At 39.0% G+C, this 17,622-nt stretch overlaps 1 protein-coding gene and 1 long non-coding RNA gene across 2 annotated transcripts in view; one reads left to right on the top strand and one right to left on the bottom strand.

Moving 5' to 3' along the window:
- Nucleotides 1–937: 937 nt before the first annotated feature.
- On the top strand, nt 938–16,492 carry LOC133371974 (uncharacterized). The gene is made up of 3 exons (XR_009759436.1): nt 938–1,128; nt 14,988–15,047; nt 16,091–16,492. It is a non-coding gene; the product is annotated as an uncharacterized LOC133371974 (long non-coding RNA).
- The window catches only part of LOC133371970 (cytochrome P450 7B1), a 169,388-nt gene continuing 158,697 nt past the window's right edge, over nt 6,932–17,622 (bottom strand). Inside the window, exon 6 of the mRNA XM_061600067.1 lies at nt 6,932–10,533. Coding sequence (XP_061456051.1) covers nt 10,246–10,533 — 288 coding nt within the window. The 3' untranslated portion in view covers nt 6,932–10,245. The remainder of the gene's footprint in view (nt 10,534–17,622) is intronic.

The following is a 17,622-nucleotide window of genomic DNA, read 5'->3' on the forward strand; positions in this document are numbered from 1 at the left end:
TATGAAAGATATAATCATGTGTTAAATTGAATCCTCCGTTTAACTGTTAATGGTGTGCTCTGGGCACATTTACGTATTAGATGCTATGGTAACTAATTACCACTAGAAAAAAAGGATAATACACTTTGCAGACTTTGACAAATAATTATGAGTGTTCACATCCCTGCTAGCAGTCAGTTGCAGCGGATCTGCTGGAATGAGTAAGGGATTAAATGAACGGATGGGTAAGTGAATTTATGTGCGTGGAAGGGATGAGATAATGAATAGCGGTCAAGTGAGTTTTCGTATTAAAAAAACCTGTAATGAAAATGTGATTTAGAATACGGGGACGGGGTAGGGAGAAAAGGAGACACGCGGAACGCTGCCTCTAAATTAAAAGCGCAATATAAACATCAGAACATATATATATATATATATATTTGCTTTAATTAAAAGAAGAAGCAGGCAAGGTGAATTATCCACGCGCCAGGAAACTTTGCGGCAATTAGCCCTGCCGATTCCGTCCGTTGCCCAGGCAGAGGAAAGCTCAGTAGGGAGACGCTAGTCCTCGTGCTTTTTCCAAGATTCGACTGCCATAGTACGGCATGGATTTTTGCCTTTGGTCGTAAAAGGCCTTTGAACCAGACAGCCGAAGGGAAATAAACTTTACAGAAAACTTTGGTCTTCTGTTAAAAGTCACGATAATGTTGGAACTTGGGGGAGGATAATAGGAGGTGACGGAGAAGTTCTGATTAACTTTTTCACCTCCAATCCGTCAAGCCAGGAAGCGGAGTCCACGACTGTTGCCGGGGCTCCTCGGGAAGCGATTAGTGACCGTTTCCTTCCTCGCTGGCGGCGTTGCTAATTGCCCTGGGACTCGGAGATTCCCCTCGGGTTCCTCCTTTTCCTCCAATGAGGCCGCTGGAAAGCGCCTTCTTCCCGCCCCTTGGAACGCTCGCCGATCCACCCTTTCGCTCCCGCTCACTTGGCTCGTCCCTTTCAACTCTTAGGCAAGGCTGAGCTTTTCCCTCCTTTTATTTATTTATTTATTTAAAAACCCTGCTCCCTACAAACCTGTCATCCTAGTAAAGGAGGCCCGGACAAAAGGGCAGCACCAGAACTTTCCCCCTTAAGAGTCCGCTTCAAAGCGTAAGTGATCTCACCGCTGAGCTTGTTTTTTGAACGATGGATCTAGTCTCTTTTATTCTCCTGCCCTTGTCCTAATCTGCTCGACAACCCCCCCCCCGACCCCAACAAATCCGTTAACACGAAGCACAGCTGATTCCAAGGCAGGGCATTTATATCTAAACTTAAAGGAAAGGACCACGGACCTCCAGCACTTAGGAAGCCTCACTGGCTTTCCAGTCCAGGCCCAACATGGTCCTCCTTGAGTTCAATGGGGTTGAAGTGGTGTCCGTAATGTCTTTCTTTCAGGCTTTTCTCTTCCTCCGCATTGTCTCGCAAACTCTAATTGAAGCTTGAAACCAAATTCCAAAGTATTGATGATGTGACCCTACTGAAAGCACGAGGACTAGCGACCACATTCAGGCTAAGGACCTCAGCTGAATTTGGTCAGGGTGGCTGCAAAGCCTGCTTGCAGACCGGGAAGAGGTGTAAGCCAGTTGGTAGCAGTATCTTATCCATAACAATTTCCCAGAGATCAGCTCCATTGCAAAGTTCCATTTGGAGAAAGCGTTTCCTAATGGGCCTAACTTTCATTGGAAGCGCCCAGCCTTGGAAAGAGTTAAATCTTCCCCTAACTGCCCTGCGGTTGTAAAATAGCAAGTAAATTTATGATGTGTTCCAAGCACTTTTATTGCTGTATTTTAAAATTCATACACACACACACAAGAACTAAGATGTGTGAGTAATTTGAAATCGTTGATGGCGGGGGAAACAGTTTAGCTGAAAGGGAGGCCTGTCTTATATAATTTTTTAAAATGTTTAAAAAGACATTTTAAAAAGGTCACACAAATTTAACAAGTTGGAGGTCTGCCATTCTGCACTCACTTACTTGGGAGCCAGATCTACTGAGCTCCATGGAATTTACGTTTTAGTAAAAATATACAGAATTGCTAGTAACCTTTACACCAAATGTTAAGGATCAAGTACTACTTAAGATTTATATTCATCTTGGGGGGGTGTTGACAGAGGGGTCTTAAAATGTATTTCTTTTTTGCAACTATTACTGTGTTTTAATTTATCCACTTCTCACCCATTTTAGTATTTAGTTCAAGAAGTTCAAGGATAACATTCTGGAAGATCAAGTGCATTTAAGTTCTTCCACACTACTGAATAAAAGTGGTAGATTTAGGAATGACTGGCACTGTGTCCTAATATTACCATATAACACAATGTGAAATGCATTGGAGAAAACTGCAGGATTACTTCAAGCCATAACTTTATATAATTGGAAATGGACAGCATTCTGTACCTTGAGATACAAGCGCTGTGCTGCCACATAATACAATTTAGGAGGAAATTATGTCCTTAACTATTAGTTCCTGGAACTGAAAGGAAATTGATCAGAATGTGGCATTGCATGTTATGGCATTTCATCCATAAAAAGGAGGCGGGCATCTACAGCAGAAATTCTCATATAGTTTATTATGACATTTTCCATCCACATTTTAAACAAATCAGACATATTGGTTCTGTATAATTCACTTTAGAAATTAACTAGGAAAAATGGATGATGTTGAGTCGGCATTAGGGTAATTCACAAGCAAGAAATAACAAAAAGTATTGACTTCCTGTCTGCTTGAGATTAACACAGCAGTTATTTGGAGAACTGATAAGAGCAAGTGCCAAAAATGTATCACCAATAGTAGTGTAATATACTTACTAATGTGTATCTAGCAACGTGGATTTTCTTCCCTCTGTGCCAGTAAAGAGGGCCAAATATCTCCATCCATTTTAAAAGTAACTCACATTCTAAATTAGCACTGTAGTTTCAAAATACATTTCTTTAGTGCACATGAATCTCAAGTTAGAACTGAGTGTTTAATTTTAATAAAATATAAAATATGCAGGCACAAAGATAAAGAGACCACATTAATGTGAACATGTAGAGGCTTCACAATGGGAGATGTGATCGATAATAAAAGGTTGATAGAATTGTTTTAATATGATTGCTTAATTATGACCACATTGCCTTTTCTATGTTCACTCAGTTTTTTCAGACATAGAATAAATGGTGAGTGCTCTGCTAGAAATTATAAAGCTTTAAAAAAGTGTAAAAATTACTTTACCTGATTACTATGACATGCTAGATAAATGCATGTAAAACCATCATTTTAAAGGGACATCCTAGAACTGCACCCATTGTAAATACTATTATTGTAACATTTAAACCTATTAAGACCTTTCATTCAGTGAATGAAATTTAAGCTAATTTTTAAACTTATCTTACATACAATTTACCATTTACTACCCTTTGTTTGATGTCAAACAAACATTAGCTATGAATATTACCCAGGGAAATTACTGTTATGCTTATTTTTACCTTGGCTTTATGATTAGGTCAATATCATTAAAATGTGGATTTAAGAAACCACCAGCATTCTATGCTTTTAGTATAAAGTAAGGATGGTAGTTTAATGAGTTGCTTAGCACTATATGGTTTTCAAAATATTAGTCCATTTATTAAATGTTACAAAGTTATGCAAGCTGTTTGCCAACCAAATATTTTTTCTATAAACTCCTATGGCATACACAAATGCATAGTTTAAATGGTCCGGTGCTAACAAGTCCTGTGTGACTAGGTCAGCGAAGGCTGTTTTTATAGAGTCACACAGGATGACAGGAATGGAAGAGATGATTGAATTGTTCACCAATAGCTTGATTCACACCATTTATCCTATGAGGCTGCTTGGATTTAAGTCCACTGAAGTCAATGGGATTAAGCTGGCTAGAATCCCAAATCCTTCCAATTGAATTAATTCATGGATTGTAAAGTATATGTATACTTTTAGGAACCACAAGTAAAGGCTAATTTCTATTTTGCCAAATTATATGGCAGAATGTAATTTATATGCCATCATTAGCAAACTCTCCACAAATAAGAGGTGTAGAAAAAGAACCTTTATAATGAAGTGACCCCTGGAAGGAAGAATAGAGTCAAATTTGTGCTTTCAGTGAGATGTTCCTTAGTGGAAGCTAGGCCAAAAGCTGGGCCTTTGAACCCCAGAAAAATAACCCCAAGTGATTATCAGTTGCTTATTTTTCTAAGTGTTTTTATATCACATTTTGATAATATTTTGAGGGTAATTTGCAAAAAATAATTTAAAAATGAAAATAAGGTAAACACCACAAAATTATAAAAGAACCATAAAGCAATAAAAATTAAAATTACATAGTAAACTCATGAAAATAAAACGTATTTTGCCTGGTGCAGATAAATAATACAACTCATATAACTAAGTTCTCTAGGTGGTTTACAGAGATGCAAAAAAGTATAATTGAAAATAAATTATGAAAATTACAACAAAACACATCTAAAACTAGCACAAATGCAATAGCTAAATAAAATTTAAAACTAGTGCAAAACTACAAGGGTTTATGGTGAAAGAATCTAACACGCCAGGAAAAAAATGTAATTGTAGTTAAAAGGAGTACAGACCTGGCACTAGGCAAGCCTCTTTGGGGACGGGATTCCACAAATTAGGGTGTCACCACCAAAAAGGCCCTCTCCGTAATAACCATCCACTTTAATTCCTTAAGCAGGGGAACCAGATGGAAAACCTCTAAAGATCTTAAGGACCATGAAGGATATATGGGAGAAACAGGGAAAGCATTCCACAGTTGGGATGCCACCATTTGGAAGGCCTTATCTGTGGCAGCCATCTGCTTCACCTCAGATGATGGGACACCCCCCAGGAGGTCCTTAATTGAAGATGTTAATGTATTGGTATTTTGATGTATCTTCATAAGGGTTTTAAAATTCAAACCCAGCACTTTTAATTGGGCCCAGATATGGGTTGGGAGGCACAGTACCAATAAAACATAATGATAGTGTCCAGTTTATTAGTGCAGTGTATTATTAACTACAGTTTCCAAACAGTCTTCAATGGCAGTCCTGTGTATTGTGCATTACAAATTATTTAATCTAGATGGAGAACTGAGACTAGCCTGTCCCTGCCCAGATAGGATAGCAGTTAGCATACTAGCTTGAGCTGATTAAAGTCACTCCAAGCCATAGAAGCAACTTGTGTCTCTAGTCTAGTGACAAATATGGATCAAGGAGCACATCCAAGCAGTAAACTTGTTCCTTCACAGGGACTACAACCCTACCTAGTACAGAATGAACTTCACTTATTTGGGCAGAAGAACCATCTACTCAATGTCCTTCTGTCTTATCTGAACACAGTTTCAGTTTATTGGCCTTCATCTAGCCCATCACCATGACTAAGCCCTGATTTACAATTTCCACAATTACTTGAATTTGATGAAAAGGAGAAAGAGATGAGTGCATGTTGATGACACCTCATCCTAAACATCTAGGTGATGTCATCTTGTGATTTTATGTAGATATTAAATAATTGGGGGTGGGGAATAGAATCCTGCAGAACCCATACCTTAAATGCCTAGGCTTGAGTGTTAGGCTTCCAGAACCACTGCAACATGGTCCCTCCAGTTCCCTCCTTATCCAGGAGGATGCCAGGGATGATGGTATCCAAAGCAGCCGAGAGGTCTACAGACATGGGGATCTTGTGGCAGTTCAGATGTTGTTGGACTCCATCCATCAGCCCCAGCCACCATGGCCAGTGGTCAGGGATGACCGGAGCTATAGTCCTACAACATTTGCAGGGCTACAGGTTCCCCATCCCTGGCCTAGGAGAATCAGCAGGGTCATGCTCCCCCTGTATGTCTCCTGACATAGGTACTCTATCAGGGTAACCAAAGCAAATATGCACTTATGGGTGAAAGTAAACAAATGTAGTCAGCAATGCTGTTATGCTGGCAGGAATCAAAATTACCCCTAATTTCAATTTTTTAGTGGTGTGGATGGAGCCAGTTCTGTCTGTCCACTAACAGTCTTGCCTATTGTGGTGCATTTACTTTGTGTCTCAGAATGGAATATGAGTCACTAGGTCAGAAATGGGGAACCTCAGATCCGGGGGCCAAATGCACCCCTGTAGGCCTCTCTGTTGGGACTCTCCCCAAGCCATACCTTTCCCCAGACACCCCCTCCCCAGGCCACACCCTTACTGGCCCTGCTTTACATCCTCCTTGAGTGTTTTTGCATGGCTGGAATGACTCCCTGATCATGCTTCTTGCTTGGATGGATGGGGGATAGAGGGGGTGTACAAGTGTTTATAGAATGTAACCTACTGTACAAAAGGCCTTTTCCCTTTGGCCTTGCCCATCACTGGCATGTGGCCTCCAGAAGGTTGCCCAGAAGGGAATGCAAAGCTTCCCCACTAGGAATTAACCCCACTTTTATCTAGACAGCTCTCCCCTGGATTCCTTTTCTCAGTCATGCTCTAGTGCAGCCTTTCCCAACTAGTGGGCCATCAGGTGTTGTTGGACCACAACTCCCATCAGCCTCAGCCAGCATTGCTGATGGTCAGGAAAGATGGGAATTGTGGTCCAAGACATCTGGTGGCCCACTAGTTGGGAAACGCTGCTCTAGTGTGATCCCCACTACCACCTCCAGAAATTGGCCATTTATATTTACCTAAATATTATTGCATATAATTATTATCTTGAAGTATTAATGCCCAGTATGGAGGAATTGATCAGTTAGCTGGCATTCTAAAACAGATAAAGTAGTGTCCCAAATGTACATGATATAGTTGTAAAATAATGGTTTCAATTTACTTGGTCAGAAATGTTCAAGTGCACATTTATCATGAAACAAATGAAAAAGCAAATAGTGGTATTGTTTAGAAATGCCAGTTTGTGATAGGGTCTTTTAATGTCAGAACAGCTAGCAGTAATGAGGCAAACGTTTATGACATCAGATATTTTATTAGTATAAAAATAGTAAATCAGAAAATATCATTACATAATTTGGCTTTAAAGATTTGATACAACTTATATCAGCTTCTAAAAATGTCCTTCTAGGATGTGGCTAATATACATACACCCTAGGGGATGATCCAATCAAAGTTAAGCACTGCTGAGTCCAACTATAAGTAAAGTCCAACTAAAGTCAGTGAAAAACAAATTAAAGCATGCACATGCTTCATCCTGTATCTGAAATAAATGATTTAAGATGTGCTCAACTTATTGTGCCTCTCATTTTCATATGACTAAGTGAAAATTCCTGAAGACATTTGGGCTGCAATCCTATAAATACTTGCCTGGGAGTAAGTCCTGTTAAACACAGTAAGCCTCACTTCAGAGTAAACATGTATAGGATTGTAATGTTAATATTGTCTAATCCTACAAAAAAATTAAGGATCACAGATTTCATGAATGACAGTTTGTAAGATTTTAACATCTATACATGCTAACTGAAACAAAGGGCCATATGTAACAAACTTGTTGCACTAGTGGAAGCCAGCACAAAGATGCCCGCTAGCACAATAGGACTTTCTCCTCCCTCAAATCTGCTTGGGAGGGTTGGGAGAAACCCCAGTGCACAAGGAGGGGGAAGGAGAGGGGATATTGTTACATCAGGCCAGCAGAACAATTTTCTTAGCACTACACTGAATACAACCTGTAAGTTTTACCTTCACTTATACTGAACTTCTTGATTTTTGTGAATGCTCAAGAGGATTATAATAACATACACTTACACTTTAGCTTCATTGCCTTGTAAAGTTTGCACATGCTTACCTGGAATGTGTTCCTGTATCCTTAAGAGGACACAAATGGCAGCAAGCAAAGAAGACTCCATTATCTCCTATCACAAAAATCCTGTTACATACTACCTGTCCTTCTGTGGAAGGACAGGGTCTTGCCATGACCTGCCTGCCATGGAACTAATAGAGCAAAATCTGCCATTTAAGTTACAGAGCAAAATTACTGAAAGAATTTCCACAAATTTAGAAGCTCATGAGCTGGTAAAATGGTACCAGTTATAAAAAGACAAGACTCAGTCATAAGCATTTCAGCAAAATCTATTTTAAGTTCTGATGAGTCTATTCTGCAGGGTTGGGGCTCTGTCTAGCACTTCCCAGTATGTTTCTATATGCAGACAGGATATGAATGGCAGGCGGGCACCTAGCAGCCAATTGTGCTTTTGGAGATCTCTTCCCTAGATTTCATTTGTACATTTACAAATCCTCTACTATTAGTTCCCACAGAGACACTTCAGCTACAGATCAGTGATTAATGTAATGTATACTTTGCCTTTGTATTTGACAAAGTGCCATAACGTCATATCGCATTATATTCCAACACATATTTAAAACTAGAATCCTAAAAGCACAGTGTGAATCAAAATATGGGTCGTGTTGAAAACAAGTACCTGCTTTTTATTTTTGACAGTTGCTAACAAAAAGGATGCCAAAGAAGGATTGATCATAATTCTACGAGGAGGCATTTTACAGCCCACATTTATACAACAGTGTCTATACTCAAGCTAATAAGGTGTAATAGCTAGGAGCTATGACTGCATATGTAGTGGCTGTAGTGTTTGTCCAGTCTTACAATATTATCAGGGCTTAATATGGACATGAAAGTTATATGAGAAAACAAAGCCTATTTCAAAGTGCAGGAGTATCAATAGTGACAAATAGTTTGTCCATTAATTCAGACTTTCCTAAATCTTGTGCTGCAGATAATTTCTTAGATGACCACAGATTCCTATATTACTGGCCACATTGGAGAGCCACTGGAGAAGGTTCCAACTTAAAACCTAGCTCCCTCTGCATGCTGATGCAGCTGCATTAAATGTGCAGGGGAAAGAGAAGATCTGCATTATGAGATTTGCACATGATCTGGAACAAGTCTGTTAAGACACTATGATTGGAATAAATTTTCAGTTTAAATTTAGTGTATGTCATTGCATCAAAAGGGCATTTAGGCCTATTCACTTCTGTTACTTTTATCATGATCTTGCAGACCACTTGGAATCACATTGCAGACCAGTAACAGTCCATGGACCAGAGCTTAAAGATCACTGCAGTACACTGAATGGTGAAATAGCAGCAAGGGAGTTTATGTTCATAAAGATGATTCCACATAAATATGACCCGACACAGGTATTTGTGATATTCTAAATCAAGGATTGTGGAACCACAGATGTGTTTGGATTACAACTCCCATCAGCCCCAGCCAGCACAGCCAATGGTCAGGAGGAAATTGTAGTCCAATAACATTTGGAAGGCCACAGATTCCTCTCACTAAATGGTGATTATTTATTCATGCAGAATATGCTATGAAACAACACATTTCTTGAAAATCTACAACATATATGGATATGTCCTTGAGTCCTTTCCTACAGATGTTAATATTGTGACATTCAGTACAGTTATGTTTCTGTAAGCGTTGACTAACTAAGGGTTGGTTATCACAATATTTTTTTTAGTCCGTGCAAACAATACTGAATATTATGGTTACACAATGACAGGGAGAAATGTAAGGAATGGGGTTGGGCAATAAGAGATGGAGAAAAATGTTAATTCCCCCCAAACATTCAGAACAAAGCAAAACAAAACAAATCCTCTAGTCCAGCATTTCCCAACTAGTGGGCCACCAGATGTTGTTGGACCACAATTCCCATCTTTCCTGACCATTGGCAATGCTGGCTGAGGCTGATGGGAGTTGTGGTCCAACAACACCTGGTGGCCCACTAGTTGGGAAAGGCTGTTTTAGTCCCTCCACCATATTAGTTCTCAACTAGAAAAGATTAAAATCCCAGATAAGATTCTATGTTGAATACAAATGGATGAATTTGTGAAAAAGGAGTAAATTGACATCAAAAGCAAGTTTTGTTGATGTCAGGTACTTTTCTTACAAGTAATAGGTGGCATAAAAATAACAGAGAGAGGATTGTTTGGGGAAGAGCAAGCCAAAGGTACTTTGTCAGTCCAAGCACCTACACCACCCAACTCAACAGGTGGGCCTCCAGATCTCCTGCCCTGCCATATAGCACCTGCTTCATTAGCAGAGCTAAAAAAGCAATAGCCACACCAAAGACACTGATGTTGATGGAAAATTTGTAAAAATAGAACATTTTACTCACATTAAAACATAGTTTGGCAGGAAGATCAATCATAATGTAAAGACACCTGAAAGATATGAATATTGTAGTGTAAAGGATGGAACAAAATCTGAGTAGGATATTTGTAATGTAAATAGTGGATTAGTGTATTAAGATCTTGGCCTGTAACGAAAGGCAATGTCAGTGTCTGGCATGAGGATACCGAGGCTCATTCTACTCTTATCCAGTCCAACTTGTTTCTCTTCCATTATTTCCCCATCAAAATATGTCAGCAATAAAACCAAAAATAGCTTAATTTCATTCACTGCAAAGAACCTGCCAGGACATTTGCTGATTCCAGAGCCAAAAGGCATCAGAAAGTATTTCAGCTTCCTTCCATGTTTGTAGAAGGTGGTTTTCTTCTTGCCATCCTCTATGAAACGATCAAATTTATATTTCTGAAAGACAGAGAACATGAGAATTAATATAGCGGAATAAATATAGTAGTTACAATGATACCAACAATGATCTGAAAAGCAGAAAGAGTAAGTAGCAGCTTTCTTTTTACTTATGTTACTTTTAGAAGGTAGGGCTGCACCTCTGTCTTAAGTGTGAAAATGTCGTAAGGACAACTATGAGTACAGCTCAAATCTGGAAGCACATCCTGAGGTTGCACATCTTATTTTGTAAACAGAGATCTATTAATCTTGCCGTGTTATATCTTCCACATATCCTAGACCAACTCACACAGTTTTTCTTTCCAGATTGCAGGCAACAAAACTTGACTTCTCACTGAGTTCAGTGCATCCATACAGCTGGTGACACACTGTGTCCTTTCACTTTTCCAACACAATCCTATGAATATTCAGCAAGTAATTTGAATGGGACTTACTTCCAGGGAAATGTGTACAGGATTGCAGCCTAAGTATTTCCAGGCTGTTTTAGTCCATACATGACAAGCAAATGATGTTGGACAAACAGGCTATTTGAGTTGTGATTATCCTGGTTCTGTAACTAATTAGATCCTTCCCAGAACTAAAAACATGTGATTTTAGGTATTGTGTATCCCAAAATAATCACAATTCCTTCCAATTAAAAGAACAGAATTAATGTCAGTAATTAGAATTTATTTTACACTAAGTGATGGAACATAACATCCATAGAAATAGTGGAAACAATTACAATAGCTGTAGCTCCCTCCCCGAGAGACACACACACAGAGGAATTTTTGCATGAAAAATGTGTATTAGACATCTTGACTCTCTTCGAAGTAGCTAGTAAAATTCAAAGCAGGGGTTAATCCCTCCGCAACACCCCAAGATAGTTAATTTGAAATTTGAAAAGAAGTCAGTGCAAAATCAAAAAAGTGCTTTGACAATAAAGGATAAGGGATGATAACTTTGAGCTTAAGAAACCTTGAGACTTTTACCCAAATTAAGTGAAGTCTTGTACCTCTTTAGTGGAGAAAAAAGTAATTTTCATGTGAAAAAAATCAGGAAGCAAACTGGTAATCACAAATTATCAGAGACAGGACACAGAAGATAGTGGACTTCTCTAGCTCTTTATGCTACTTTCAGTGACAGTCTGTGTGAAAAATGAGCTGGTACAAATAGACAGAAAAGTAACTGCCCGGATTGAAACATTGTATCCCCTCCCCGCTCTTCAGCCTAAAGTTTGCAAATACCAAATCTTATTTAAAGCAAGTCACACACAGTCCAGAAATTTGGAAAGTTTATCCTCAACACACTGAATTATCTGAATGACATACATTATGGAAATGTTATTAGACTTCTTTAATAAATCAAATTTGATTGATTAAGTTCAAATTCCAATCAACATTAGCAGAAATGACAATGCTGTATTCCATTGGTAATGGCTCTTACACAAGCGGCTTTATGATTTTTTATTTTTTTTTACTGCGAACAATGCATATCCATCAAGATGTTTGGAAGCTCGGAGGGTAGTGACAAGATCCAGGGCCTTTTCGGTGGTGGCCCCCAAATTGTGGAATAGTCTCCCAGAGGAGGTACACCTGGCGCCTACGTTGTTATCCTTTCGGCGCCAGGCTAAAACCTTTCTATTCTCCCAGGCATTTTAATTCATGTTAAAGTATTTTAATGTTTTAATGGTTTAGTGATCTTAATATTACATTATTGTTATTATGTATCTGTATTTTTATATTTTGTGATTTTTGTTGATTTATTGTATTATCTTATGTTGTACACCGCCAAGGGAGCCGTTGGTTATGGGCGGTTTATAAATGAAATTAAACTAAACTAAACTAAGATGCAGATATCTCCCACCAAGGAAGTGCTTCTTTCGATGGGAAAATCTAATTCCCATGGCACCAAACTCAATATTTATTTATTTATTGGTTCATTGAGTTCTACCAATGTATTTTGTCCCCTCTCAAGCTGCTTCAGGGATTGGAGGAAAGAGGATTATGATATCAGTTGTATTCATAGCTAGTTTTTGCAGGTTTATTCAGATTCTTATTCAAGTTGATTCTGGAAAGGGAGAATTGTATCTATTAAAATGTGCTAAATTAAATGTGGCAAGAGGACTTTCCAGCTGGCCCCCAATATTCTCTAAGTGTTATTACATCTGTCTTCACTCTAAGATTAGTGGTAGCTGTTGCATTTGTCCTAAGTACTGTTATTTAGTTTCAAATACATTGTAACTTTGTTACTGAATATTCAGGAAACATTGACAGTATTGCAAATTACCTGCAAAGGACCCTTTAAAAAAGAAAGAAGAAAACTGATATCTCCTGGATTTTGATCACACACCTTGATCTATGCAGTGGGTAGTAAATGCTTCTGAATCTAAACTACAGATGGCAGACCAGATTTCACAAATCTGGGCAACTCTCTGTAACAATGACTAATGCTGCAATTCTGTACAAATATTCTTGGGAGTAAACCCCAATAAACACAATGGGACTGACTTCTTTGTGCATATGCATAGGATTGCATAGTAAGGATTGTTCCATACCTTATGCAGAAGCCATGATACTGTGGGTTACATGAGGGTTTCCTAGAGCAAAACGTGTAAATGTGTATGTTCTTGCATCTTTAAGTACCTGTGTACTATGAGTTGGGGGCTCTACTCGGGCATTTACAGTGAACACATGTAGGGTTAAAATGGGAAGAGGGTTGGGTGTGCACTCAAGCCCCCGCTTCATTCCCACATGTGCCAGCTTCACTTTAGACCATTCCACATATCGTGCAAACGTCTGAAGGAGAATTCTAAGAACATTTGGGTGTACATGCTTAGAATCCTCCCTACAACCAGGAATCCTTACAATGCAACACATCAAATTTTAAGCACATTTACCCCCCAAACACATCCCTTTTTACATCTCAGAGCTGAATGCTGGAAGGTCTGAAGTGGGGGCCAGTATGCTTCCACCCCTCCCCACTTTAAGCCCACACATGTTCACCCCACAGGTGCACTTAGCTTGTATTAGAAACCAGGCTTTCAGTGTTGCAACTTCAGCTCTATGGAATCAATTATCAGCCAAAACGCCTGGTGTCATGATATCCCTACTGAATACATTTTTGTTTAAGAAGGATTTCTCTGAGGTGTAACTCAGTCATTTATGGAATATAAGTTGTATATCTGCAGAAATTGTTTTATTGCTTTTAAAATTTGTAAAGGCTTATTGTTTTTAGAGTTTGTTGCAATGATTTTATTGGGTTTAGAACTTGTGTATTATTCTGATTTTATTTGGTCCACTGCTTTGATGGCTTTATACTATGAGGCAGCCTTTAAGTTTGTTAAATAAATATTTAAATTTTAAAATGCATGAATAGGCCTAGGGACCCAAACCCAAACAGTGGTCCCATATATTTGTATAGGTGTTAAAAGGTGTGTGTGTCTATCAACCATATTTTAAATATTTGCTATATATTTAACACCAAAACCAGTAAAACAAATATATAAAACAAGAAATTCAGTAATAGCAGAGTCTAATCTTATGGGCCACGGATAGCCTAGCCCAAAAAAAAAAAAAAGTCCTCACAAGACATCTGAACAGGGCTGCTGTCAGATGAGTAGAAAGTGTCTGTTTCTACTGGGCCCAGAGCCATCAGGGGCCCACAATCTTCGCTTTCATTTTTTTTAAAGTTACGTTTCTAAGTTCTCTGAATCAAAAGGTATACACCAAAATGTGAGCCCCCCCATTTCTGAAAAATGAGCTAGCCCGCTGTTCCAAGTCCCCACTCCTTCAGCTGTTTAGCCAATGAGTGAAGTCAGAGCTGTAATTGATGACTGGGCACCATGAATTGTATTTTTGTTTCTAGCTAGTGGCTTCTTTCTCCTTACAGAATCCATTCGAGACCAGGTACTCCCCATGAGTTATTTTCTGCAGATTCTACTACATAATATTTGTGAGTGGGTGTTAAAGAATCCTCCACTCCCAACCCCCCAAAAGAGGCAAATGCAAACTGAAAGAGGCTTAGGACCTAAACTCCAGGCACTTGTTAAGAATTTACTGTAGAATTAACTTACAGTAAAATGGTATACGTGTCTACTGAGAAGTAAGTCTCTTTGTGTTTAATGGGGCTTACTCCCAGGTAGGGATGGTGTAGAATATTTGCAAAATCGGATTTGGTATTGAATTCTGGGATAATCCACAAGTTCATCTCATCATCAAACAGGCTCCCACTCTTTGCATGCATTCACAGCTGTTAGCGACACTGTAATATTTTTTTTAAAAAAATCGGCTGAGAGAATTACATAATTATTTATGTAATTATTTTTGTAATCTGCTGCTGATGTATACATTATATAAATATACAGTAGCATAATGAAGAAAATTATGTAATTTTTCAGAAAAAATAACAAAAAAAGGGGGGGGAGAACCAGGAATCGCAATAACTAGTGGATCACAATTCCTATTTTCAAACAGGAACTGGCAGCCCATTTGACTAATTGAAAAATGGAACGGAATTAGACAGAGAACCCCTAGGTAAGTATTGCAGCCTAGGCTTTCTTGTGAGGAAGGGGCAGAATAGGTTTCTTGGTGAGGGGGTCCTTGTGCACAGATCATGCCAAATGGGTGAAGCCTAGAGGTGTACTAATTGGAGGTGGAGAACAAAACAGTTTCTTTACAAAGATTCATCACTTTGGTTAAAGGAAGCAAATTTTGATGCCTATAATACAAGCAATAAGTCCCTGTTGCAGCCATTTTATGCCTTCTTCTATATCGTCACAACAACCATGTGAGGCAGGTTTGGTTGAGACTTGATGAGTGGCCCAAGGTGGGAAGTGAGCACAACAATGAGTTAACTGAGTTTAAAATGTGAAACTGCACACGTTCAGAGTATATATCAAGGTTGGCAAACCAGCTTTTGTTTGTTGAAAAAAAACAGGAGTGTAATGTAGTAATCAAAGCATGGAGGATTGGGGGGATGCTTGTTTTCCTGGCTCTGTGTGTGTTTATTTTTAGTGCCTCATCACCTCTTTTTTGCTGTGCTATATTACAAATTATGTAGTTACAGATACTAATTTTTAATATATGTCAAGTTGTCCAAATGTTTTGCTGCTGTTGTTTTTACAGCATGGAGCAGTGGAATGGTGGACTGGAGAGATATGTTCACTGTGTGCTTCATAACTGTTATCCAATCTCATGGTGTGCTGTTTTTTCCCCCTCTTTGGAAATACAGCAGTAGGATGTGTGGGTGGTTAAGCTGACTGTAGCAGCAATATGCAGGAAAGGGCGATTAGTTGCTTTTCCACCCACGGGGGCGAGAGGGGGGAATGTGGATTTTTGGGTGTGGGTTGGTGCTCCTGGTATAAACACTTAAATGCGGTGTTGTTGTTCAAAGAGGTTCAGAAAAGGGCAACCAGAATGATCAAGGGGATGGAACAACTCCCGCGTGAGGAAGGTTTGCAGCATTTGGGGCTTTTTAGTTTAGAGAAAAGGATGACATGATAGAAGTGTATAAAATTAGGCATGGGATGAAGAAAGTGGATACTGAAAAGTTTTTTCTCCCTCTCTCATAATGCTAGAACTCATGGACATCCAATGAAGCTGAATTTTGGAAGATTCAAGAAAGTACTACTTCACACAGTGCGTTGTTAAACTATGGAATTCACTCCCGCAGGAGGCAGTGATAGCCACCAGCTTGGATGGCTTTAAAAGAAGATTAGATAGATACATGAAAAATAAGGCTATGGCTACTAGCTCATGGTCAGAGATCATATGCTTTTGAATACCAGTTGCTGGAAACTGATATGTTCTTAAAGAGATCAAGGTGGTGTACATGGTTCTTCTGTTTCCATTTTATTCTCACAACAAGCCTGTGAGGTAGGTTAGGCTAAGAGTTTGGCACAAGGCCATCAAGTGAGCTTCATGGCTGAGTGGAGATTTCAAATCCTTTTTGCTCAAAAAGAAAAAATGTGTAGTTCTTATGGAGTATTAATAAATAACCACAACAAATGAATATGGTGCTTGCTTTTTAACTATTTAAATCTTGAATTTATCCAGATTTAAGCACCTGAACAGAATTGCTGTACATCTTAAATCACGTTTGACCCTCTCCATCTGACATACCATGCCTGGTCTTGCACCAGATGTAGCACTGCCAGCCTAAGATTAGCAAATGAAAGATCTACAGTAACACAACTCATTTACAGCTCATGAAACTTGAGTACTTTGCATGGATTAAGGTTGGCACTGGAGGACTGCAGGACTCTCATACCTTTAACAACTATGTGACAGGCAGGTATTAAAAACAGTAAGCCTTTTCTAGTATGGGGAAAGTATGCTGGACATTGCATTACTTGTGTGTGACCCTGATTTATTTTTGGGTTCTCCTCCCCCCTCCACTTATAAAAGAGGGCACAAATTTGCATATGGCATAAAAGGTGTGCAAATTTATATCATCTTTTGTGAGTGCAGCAGGGGCCCCAATCTACATACAGTATACTGGGCCCAGAAAATCCTGCATCTGAAACAACTGAAGCATGATGCTTCATATATGGCACAGGTAAAAGCAGTGCAGTGGCAATGGCAGAAATGTCCTGTTTTAGGATCGTTGCCCTATGATATTCTGTAGGGTGTGGTGTGACAAGTAAAATTTCCCCAGATTATCTCAGTTAGCCTTTCTCAACCTTTGGGTCCTCAGATGTTGTGGACTATGATTCCCATCATGCCTGACCATTGGCCATGCTGTCTGGGGTTGATGGAAGTTATAGTCCAATAATATCTGGGGATCCAAAGGTTGGGAAAGGCTGATCTAAGTGACCTTACAGGTCTATACAGGGGTAAGTAGTCTTTCAGGTAACCTCATCCTGAATTGTTAACGGCCTTATACATTAGTATAGTTAGTATGGAGAAATACAAATGTATTACCCCAAATAAACACACTTCTGAAGCAATCCTGAGTGAGGGTTAACATGGAAAGTAGAGTGTTGTATAAGTGGCCTCATTTTTAAAATAAATACATATAATGGTTTTCCTATTACAATATGTCCATGATTTTCTGGAAGTTTTGCAATTCAGAACAATCAGAAACAGACAGCAAGAGTTATTTCACATA

Source organism: Rhineura floridana, chromosome 1 (assembly GCF_030035675.1).
Source record: "Rhineura floridana isolate rRhiFlo1 chromosome 1, rRhiFlo1.hap2, whole genome shotgun sequence".
In the NCBI taxonomy this organism is placed as follows: Eukaryota; Metazoa; Chordata; class Lepidosauria; order Squamata; family Rhineuridae; genus Rhineura; species Rhineura floridana.